This window comes from Rhinopithecus bieti, unplaced genomic scaffold (genome assembly GCF_001698545.2).
Source record: "Rhinopithecus bieti isolate Rb0 unplaced genomic scaffold, ASM169854v2 scaffold_4104, whole genome shotgun sequence".
In the NCBI taxonomy this organism is placed as follows: Eukaryota; Metazoa; Chordata; class Mammalia; order Primates; family Cercopithecidae; genus Rhinopithecus; species Rhinopithecus bieti.
In genome coordinates this window covers 2,492,063-2,502,403 of record NW_016804554.1, presented here as the reverse complement: position 1 = coordinate 2,502,403, position 10,341 = coordinate 2,492,063, and the positions used below count along the sequence as shown (strand labels likewise).

The 10,341-nt window shown below is 38.7% G+C and overlaps 1 protein-coding gene across 1 annotated transcript in view; it reads right to left on the bottom strand.

Annotated features, from left to right (window-relative positions):
• SLCO4C1 (solute carrier organic anion transporter family member 4C1) overlaps nt 1–10,102 on the bottom strand; it is a 65,388-nt gene extending 55,286 nt beyond the window's left edge. The window contains 2 exon segments of the mRNA XM_017869174.1: nt 5,046–5,309; nt 9,518–10,102. Of these exon segments, the coding sequence (XP_017724663.1) occupies nt 5,046–5,309; nt 9,518–9,872 (619 nt within the window). The 5' untranslated portion in view covers nt 9,873–10,102.
• Between the last annotated feature and the right edge of the window lie 239 nt (nt 10,103–10,341).

Here is a 10,341-nt window from a genome sequence, read left to right as displayed (position 1 = left end):
AAAAAAAAAAAAAAAAAAGACATTGCTGAATCATCACCTTCCACACAATATATCTGGTTAGACACAACTATGTCTACAGCCACTTCAATGTCCTATCAGAGCATTTCATTTTATATACGAAGATTTTTTTTTAAAAAAGTCCATGAAAAGAGAATTGCTAACATTTTAACATTAAGAGCCTAATGTCTTGTCCTTCCACGGAAGACAGTAAGAGTAGGTAATGGCAGATAAAGGCAATTTGGGATTATCTGTCCACATTTTCCATAAACTTGGGCTAAAAAAAAATGGAACATTAAAAGAGAATTTTCTTAGAAGCACTGATGTGAAATCTACATCTTAACAAGTCATTAAGACAAAAACCAAAAGTAGAATATCGAAGCATTCTGCTACTATTTCTGAATATGCTTCTCATTTTAGCTTACTTTTCACACTGCAAATTTTCAGATCCCAAATCTTACTCAAAAGACTATGGAAAATAATTTTTACCTGTAACAACATAATTTGTCCCAATTCGGTCACCAGAAAAAAAAAAAAAGAAAAAGAATAAGAGAGAGAAAGAGAAAATCCTGTAGAAATTATACACGCTTATCATATTTTGTTTTCTTTTTTACTACTTACTAGCTACATTACATTACTTTAGTCTCCTCTTATAGAGATTATCCCAACTAAAGTGAGCCCTGACTTTGATTTCCCACAAGAACAACAGAAAAAGCACGCAAGGGTATGTTACTTTCCTCACTGTCCATTTTAAATTAAATTATATGTATAATTTCAATTAATAAAATCATTTATTAACATTATGCTCTATGTTATGTTAAGTTACTTAAGAAAATTACACATCCCTTTGCCTCTAATTAATTTACAGGAAGCTTTCAACTAATCTGTTTTCCTTTTGCAGTTTCCTTTTCCTAAGTTTTCTTCTCTACTCTCCCTAAAGTTTGACAAATAATTCAGATTTTTCATTACAGAGTCCCATACTTGCAAAAGTAGATTAATACACACCACTGCACTGGACTACTAGAAATTGGGGAAGAAATGGTTGACATTCATAAAAAATATTAAAATCATTCAATATCATTAATAACTTAGTATGAGTAATAAGCATACACATTTGAAAACAATAAACAAACCATAAAATTAGGATTAGTTTTAGTTGTTGTTAACCATCTATTCACCTCTTGCCCTAAGGCTTACACTATAAAAGAAGAGATTTTCATTTCCTTTTTTTTTTTGAGATGGAATCTCTGCTCTGTCACTCAGGTTGGAGCGCAATGATACGATTTCAGCTCACTGCAACCTTCACCTTCCTGGTTCAAGCAATTCTCCTTCCTCAGCCTCCCGAGTAGCTGGGACTACAGGTGCATGCTACCATATCTGGCTAATTTTCTGTTTTTTGTTTTTAGTAGAGATGGGGTTTCACTGTTTTGGCCAGGCTGGTCTCGAACTCCTGACCTCATGATCCACCCACTTTGGCCTCCAAAAGTGCAGGAATTACAAGCATGAGCCACCACGCCCGGCCGGGATTTATTATTTCTAACATCCCTTCCATTTCTAAATGTCTGTATTCCTTTAAATGGGCAATGCAATTTCAATCCTTAATTTTGTGTCTGTCATATTATAAACACCTACACACACCACAGTGACATTTCTGTTAAGAAAAATCACAGGGCAAAAAAATGCAAAAATTCAACACAACAGTGATGCATTTTCATTCACCAACAATGGGGGAGTAACTAACACACCCCTTCCTGAAAGTCGGTGAGACATTATCTATGAAAAACTAGAATGAGGAAGCCCTTCAAATCCAGTATTTGCACTTCTAGGAATCAAACCAAATGAATGACTTGCACATTTATGTAAACACATATGTTTGACGATACACACTGCAACACTGGATATATAATATGCAGTTCATACTAAAAAACTTCAAACCCGAATTCTTAATTTCATTCCAATTCTGTTCTACCTCATCTTCCACCTTCTAGTAAAAATGGCCCCAGTTGATCAAGCCACATACCAAGGAGCTCTTCATTCCTCCTTCACAATAAATCCAACAGAGTCCTATTTCTTTTTCCTCTAAAACACACTGAGAATCAGTCATCTTCTGGATCTCTACTGCTACCATCCCAGTCTCAGCTGCATTTATCTCTCACCTGGACTACAATAAAAATTTCTAGAGTGATTGGCTCCCATTTACTCTTGTCTCTTGAACTCCAGTAAGATCATGCAATTCCCTGTGTAAAACTCTTCCACCAATTTGCATTGCACTTCAAGCACAATCTAAATTGTGTGTCTACCTGCCCCTCCCTAGTGTCTACCTGCCCCTCCAGAACAGTCTCTCTTGCTTCGATGATACTGGCCAAAACTGACAATTCCTAAAACCTACCAAGCCTTCCTCTGCTCCAGAGCCCTTAACCATGTTTTTCTCCAGCCTGGAAAGTATCTTTCAAGGTTAGCTCTTCATTATCCAGATATTATCATTGTAGCCTTTCCTGGCAAACACACTTAGCCTTTAACACAGTATTACTTCATTCTATTTGTCTCTTTACCCACTCACCTCAATTTTCAATTATCTTGTTCTTTTGTTTATTAATTGCATATTTCTTCCCACCAGTACATAAAATCCAGATGGCATGGAACTGTTTTACTGGTGTTATCTCAACACCATATGTAGTCCACATCAATAAATATATGTTGTGTGAATGGCAGAATAACAGGAGGGCAAGCTGAGTTTTTGCTTTCATTTGCCACATCTAAGCTATTATTTAAATTATGAGTCAATTTACAGTAAAAATCTTAGATCAGCCAATTCCTCTATCTAACCTATTTCAATAATCTACCAAAATAATGAAAAATATAAATTAGATCAACAAGAACTTAGTGAAAACCTGCACAGTACACTACTAAAAGTTTACGATCTGGCTTCAGCAATCTTAGCTTCATCTCTGGTCACACACAAATACCTTAATTTGTGGCAATTTTCCTTTAGGAAAATAAGTTCTTCAGAATGGCCATAATTAGAGGTATAAATGGCGAGGGATGAAGCTGAGAAGATCGTGGAAGAGAAATCAGGCTTTGTACTGGAAGAAGTATTTATGTTTCAGTTTAGAGTCATAGATTTTTGAGCCAGGTTTGTTTACTTAACAAGAAAGGCATCTGAGCAACTGAAAGGGTAAGGGCCTAGAAACAGCACAAAGATTACCATCTAAATGCTATGAACAAATAACTGTCATAGAATCAGTATCATGTTTTCTTGTGTGGCAGATTAAAATTTAGATATTCCCTTACGATTTAGATTTCAATAGTGTTATACTAAAGCCTACGCTGAAATATGTGGCTTGTTCCTAAAACTACTCCAGTGAAATTATGTCAGTTGCCTTGTGCAGTCTTGTCCAATCTTGGATAATGTGCTAGAATCTATGTAAGTGCTGTTTCTGCTGATAACATTTCTCCTTATTTTATTCATTCCAAACTCTACCACATTTTAAAAATACTCTCCATTCATCCACTTACTTATTCTATTTTTACTTCTAAAATGGAGCCTACTTACCTAATAAGTGCACTTCTAAAACCATGCTGTGTAATATATACTTTGTTAATGAGAATATTTTCCTGTTTGTTATCATTCTAGAATTGGAAAATTGATCTTGGGAAAGATTAATACTTTCATACTGTCTTAGTCCATTTGTGTTGCTAAAAAGGAACACCTGGGGCATTCATATGGAAAAGAAATTGATTTGGCTCACAGTTCTACTGTACAAGAACATAGTGCCAGCACCTGCTTCTATATGAGGGCCTCTAGCTGCTTCCACTCAGGGCAGAAGGCAGAGGGCAACTAGCCAGAGATCACAGAGATCACATGGGGAGAGAGGAAGCAAGAGAGCTAGAGCGGAGGGGCCAGAATCTTTTTTTGTTTGTAGAAAGTCTGACTATATTGCCCAGGCTGGTCTCTAACTCCTCAGCTTGAGGGATTCTGCCTCAGCCTTTCAAAGTGCTGTGGTTTTAGGCGTCAGCCCCCATGCCTAGCTTAAACTCTCTTTAACAAACGGTTTTTGGGGGAACAAACAGAGAACTCACTGATCCTCATCTCCAGGGCACTAATGTATTCACGAACGATCTACCCCCATGACCCAAACACCTCCCTCCAACACTAGAATCAATATGAGGTTTAGGGGGACAAACATCCACACTATAGCAAATATTAATTTTCAGTATTAACACACAAATCTAACAATCTTAACTTTTTAAAAATAATATCTATAGCATAACAGGCTCCAATTATCCTTTGCCTTTTATTTTCAGGGGCTAAGTAAGTGAATAAGGCCTCTGAATTTATAACCACCTGATTTTATTCCTAATTATTTCAATATCTGCTATTAGAAGTCCCAGGAAGGACATTAAAATGTTAAGGTCTACTTTCATTTATCCACCCTTCTGGCTCTACTATATATTTTTTTAATTAAAAATGTCATTTGGAAAAAATACGTATATAATTAAATTTCCTTTCTGAGCCTTTGAATAACATATTTATCCATCTAACCAGAGCAACCTATGATGTAGGTTGCTCTAAAGTTCTGTGTTTCTTATTTAGGTACAAAGGTAGAGCTAGTTTCATTTCTTAGGAAAAGTTCCACTTTTCTAAACGTCGCCTCTCTTTGTCTCAAATCAGGAATCAACACGTCCAGGGCGCAGAGCTGTAAACACAGCAAATAAAAGTACAAAGGGAAAAGCTAACAATTTCAGAACTCCAATGAGGTCACAACCTGCAAAGGAAAACAAGTCACCTCTTTTTGAGGAGGACCGTGTATATAATACGGGGAATAAGAATCAGAGGCTTAAAAACTTGGAGAACCACTGAAACGATGAATAATGTACAGTCTCTCTAATCTCTATCTCACAGAGTTCACATAATGAACAAACCAGTGAGCCGTGGAAGAGATGTAAACCCTTACCATATTGTATAAGTGAATTGCAATATAAAGTTAATGACCTAGTTTTATCCACTTCTGCAGATTAAAACAAACATAAACACAACAGAAACTTACCTTCAAAAAGAGACCCCAATTTATATTTTCCACTGAAAAATTGTGGCAATGAGAATACAAGTGCTCCCAGTCCAATCATAAAGGCTGCAAATGCAAGCCACCTCGGCTTATGTCCTCTTTCACCAAAGAATGATACAAATAAAGACAACAAGCAGAATGAAATATCGTAGCTTGATGAAATCAGGCCAGTCAGGGAACTCTTCATTTCATAACGCTTCTCAATAGTGGAAATGCTAATATTCACTAGGCCATTAACTACAATACCTAAAAAAGAGAAAAATTGATGTGCATCATTAAAATGTTACCATATGATTAAGATTATTAACACAATGCAGTAGAGTTTGATTATTCGTTTCTTTTGTTTTTTTTAAATGTACCAGTTTTCAAAGTCTCAAAGTTTCAAAGTTAGGCAACCTAAACATATTTCTTTGAAAATCAGTTTGCTTTTTACTTTTATTTATTTTTTTTTATTTTTATTTTATTTTCATCATCATTATTATTATTATTTTGAGACAGAGTTTCACTCTTGTTGCCCAGGATGGAGTGCAAAGGCACGATCTTGGCTCACCGGCTCACCGCAACCTCCGCCTCCCAGGTTCAAGTGATACTCCTGCCTCAGGCTCCAGAGTAGCTGGGATTACAGGCACGCGCCACCACACCCAGCTAATTTTTTGTATCGTGTTAGTAGAGATGGGTTTTCACCATGTTGGCCAGGCTGGTCTTGAAATCCTGACCTCGGGTGATCCACCCGCCTTGGCCTACCAAAGTGCTGGGATTACAGGTGTGAGCCAACACGCCCGGCCCAGTTTGCTTTTTAAATTGTACACTTGTGAATTTTCAGGTGTCCAACAAAACTGATGCTTGCTACATACTAAATTATAGTTAACTTGCCTTAATTCGTTTTTCTTTAAATGACAAAGTCAAACTGGTAAAGTCCCGTGAAGTCAGTTTGCTAGAGTTTCCAAGTATTAATATATCATACTCCCATGGCCCTCACTCAGAAGACTACAAAAGGTACAAGAGACCCCTTAGGCCATTACAGTTAGGCTCAATTGCTTCCCAAATTATTCAATCCTTAAACATATTTATCTATGACAAGAGATAACTTTGACTATTACTTTGTCTCTTCCCTCCTCTCCCCAACTCCAAAAAAAGAGATAATCTTGATTTAGTCTTAGGAAGAAGAAATTGAGCTCTCAAACCCTTATTTTTTTCTAACATTCTTACAGATATTAAAGTTACCATGTAAAGAATTCTAGAGCAAAAGTAAGCGTAAGTCTTTCAACCGCTTGCATTCTAAATTGTATGCAAAGTAAAAGAAAAAAACATAAATTTATTCTAACTATAGTGAAGGAATAATAGAAAGTAAACAAAGTAAAACTGAAAATCTGAAAATTTTGACTTACTTAAAAATGTCCTGTCCAGATATAGATTAAACTTACAGGAGTTTTAAACATAACCATAAATTGAAAATTTTAAAAATCTGATTGAATTAACTAGAGATTCCTTTTTACCTAGGTTTGATAAATTGTTTTCATTAACAGTCCAGATATAGATTAAACTTACAGGAGTTTAAACATTACTACAAATTGAAAATAAAAAAACATCTGATTGAATTAACTAGATACTTTTATTATTTAGGTATGATAAATTGTTCTCATTCAATAACAGAATGAGTATATACATACAAGTCATGATCTCCACAAATCTCTTTAAATTTTGATTTATCAAGACCGTAGTTGAAAATATATTTCAAAAAATAAATAAATAAATTCAACAAATTTAATAAGTGTCAAAACTCATGACATTTTTTACTTTTATACCAGTTTCATAAGACTATAAGCCAATTTGCAATTCTTGGGATTTCAAGATAAAGTACCTAAAGTATTTCAGGATGACATTTTTATACATTATCTAGGAATACAAAATTTTCCCCATCCAATAAAATCAACTTCCCTATTCCTGCCATACTGACTAAAAATTAGTTAATAGAAAGCCTTGTCTTTATGGTAAAACTTCTCTTTGAAAAAAAAATTTGTAAACTCCTCAGGAAGGATAGCACATTAATCCAATGACTCTTAAAATGAATTATATGCTATACAAGTTCCAAGAACACTACTTAAAAAAACAAAAACAATCTGGAAACACTCCATACTACATCTCTCTATTGTAAATGAATGACAATAGAAAGCACATTAGAAAATTAAGTACTTAGAGAACCCCTGTTTGTCTTTGAGAAATGTTGGGTTAAATAAACTCATTTGACAAATTTTGTTTTTCTTTCCAATTCAATGTATATTTAAATATACCATGGAAATAATCTTAAAGATCATGTTTGAGAAACATGGCAATAAAGTTTTCAGGCATTCAAACTTAAACTGAAAGGTAAACTAATAATTTATTGGGTCACACTTTTTATTATTATTATTATTATTATTATTTTTGAGTTCTTGCCTCGCTTTGTCACCAGGATGGCATGCAGTGGTGCCATCTCGGCTCACTGCAACCTCCACCTCCCGGGTTCTAGCGATTCTCCTGCCTCTCAGCCACCTGAGTAGCTGGGACTACAGGCGTGTGCCACCGCACCCGGCTAATTTTTGTGGTGTTTTGTTTTGTTTTGTTTTGTTTTGTTTTGTTTTGAGACAGAGTTTTGCTCTGTTGCCCGGGCTAGAGTGCAATGATAGGATCTCGGCACACTTCAAACTCCGCTTCCCGGGTTCAAGTGATTTTCCTACCTCAGCCCTCCAAGTAGCTGGGATTGCAGGCATGCATCACCATGCCCAACTAGTTTTTGTATGTTTGGTAGAGACGGGGTTTCACCATGTTGGCCAGGCTGGTCTCGAACTCCTTACCTCAGGTGATTTGCCTGCCTCAGCCTCCCAAAGTGCTGGGATTACAGGCGTGAACCACCACGCCCGGCCTACTGGGTCATTTTAATCTCAGATTAAGCTTCTTAAATTGAGGACCTATGGGTAGATGCTGCTCCAGACTAAACCTGACACAATTTTCTAGGAGTGACAATTATATTTGATAACAATTTTAGGCAATATTTTATATTAAATATAAAATGACATATTCTGGAATAATATAGAAATTTCAGAGGAATTTTAAAATAACACACAAGACATTTTTTTACTTGTGTCCAACTTTTTTACCTTCACATTCCTTTGACACTGAGATGCTTCACAATTACCAGTTTTGTAAAACTATTATCAGACATTAATGGAGGGGAACTTTGGTAGGGACAAGAAAAGTGGACAGGGAAATAATTCTTCGACACAAATCTACCTTCAGTAGAAGAGCTGCAGCTGACTTGCAATCAATAAATAGTACTTAGCATCTAATGCGCAAAGCAAGGGGCCCTGGGTTCCTTGAAGAGGAAGAATAAGAACAAAAAGTATGCTTTGACTTAGTTTTTTATTAATTTAAAAAAAAATGAGTTGTTTCCAACCCTCTAAAAAATATATTTCTAAGGTTGTATTTCTTCCAATTAATCCTTGACTGGTTATACAGAAAATATTATCAGACTATGACTCAAGTGACCAAAATATATCTAGGTGCCAATTCAACTAAGCTTCGGCATGTCCTTCGTGACTCTCCACCTCATCTCCACCCTTCCTCAAAGTCACCTCAGAGTAACTTCCTATTTTATTTCAACCTCTATATTAAACACACCATAGCAGCTTTAACCTTCTCCATGCTTTCTTTCAAGGGAGCTGTTCTCCCTTCAGGATATCACTCCTCCAAATTGAGCTTAGATTGCAAACCCCTGAGGGTATAAATCTGAACTGAATCTGTAACTCCCAGGAGAACCTAAAAGAGATCCTAGAACAAAACAGATACTGGATAACTAATGTAACACAATGAAGATAAAGGCTCACCCTTTAACAACGTCGGGAGGCTTTGCTAATTTACTCATTGGGCTCCTCTGGTGCCCACATACTCTCAAACTAAATACACTCACAAAACATGAATGTCTGTATCTAATTTATACGATAGATTTTACACAGCTTTCTTCTTTGCAAGGCATCCCACTTTGACCTGCAAATGTACTACTCCTTCCCCTGAGGCAATGAAACAAATGTAAAATACTTTTAAGGAGGGACTCAGTAAATTTTTGTCTTTATAATGTAAAATAAACTCCCCCAGGGTATACCTTTCCCAAAGGAAGGTTCTTGTAATCTTCCCTGGAAGTTTTGAATCCGCTAAACTGAGGTAAAACACAAAAGAGAAAAAGGCTTGTACGGCAAGTTTGAACTATAGCGATAAAGGAGAAGCTGAACTTTGGAAGGCTGGCTGGAGCCAGTAGGTTGACATTGGTGAGAGCGCACGCAAGTTCCAAACCCGGGGACACCTTGCAGGGCGCGTCCATCGCCTCGCGGACCCCGAGCACCTGCCCTCTCCCTCGGCTGACTCGCCGCGTCCACCTCGCTCTCCACTGGCCCGAGCCTCGAGCGGGCACTGGACTTTACCTTGTGTGACGGCCAAGAGGCAGTAGTGAAGCAGAAAGCCTCGAGGTGTGTTGAAGCGCTGGAGACATTGAGGATGGAAGTTCCTCCACCCGCAAGGCCCCTCCTCAAACTCGGACAGCGACAGTGACCGGAGCTGCTCTACGGAGACATTGGGAGGGGCTGAAGGCAGAGATGGCTCCGGTGACTTCTGGGGCTCCTGGGGCTTCTGAAGCTCTTGTGGCTGCGAATTCTCTTTCTGGGGATCAGAGGAAAAGGCAGAGACCTCGATCTGGGAGGGCGACGCAGACAAGCGGCGCAGGATGTCTGGGCTGGAGGGTACGAAAGCCAAGTTCTCAATACCTTTGGCGCTCTTCATGTCTGGATGGATTCTCCCGACTCCGGTGCTTCAGAGCAGGAGAGCCAGGTCCCTCTCTGGCTCCTCCCACGGGCAGGTGACAGCGCCCCCGTGCGGGAAGCTCCCGCCTTCTGGCCCTCCAGCCTGCAGCGCGCTCTCCGCCACCGCCCGGACCTTCCTACTCCAGCTCGCGGCTGCCTGGAGCTCAGAGAGCGGAGCGCGGAGTGGGGGCGTTAGTGCCCCAGCCTGTGGTTTTGGCGCTCAACTGTGCCTCACCCGTCGCCGCAGGGGCCAACCGGAAGGCGCGGTGTGGGCGTGCCACCCGGCGGCAGCCGAGTGGAGGGAGCCAGAGTTCTCACCCCACAGTCTTCGACCGGAGTCCGCCTCCGCCCGATTCCCTGCGGTTCTGACCTGAGCCTCCAGCCCGCAGCGTGCCTCCCTTGAGCCCAAGCACTGGGAACACACAGAGATTGTGGGAGTCTCTGGCCAA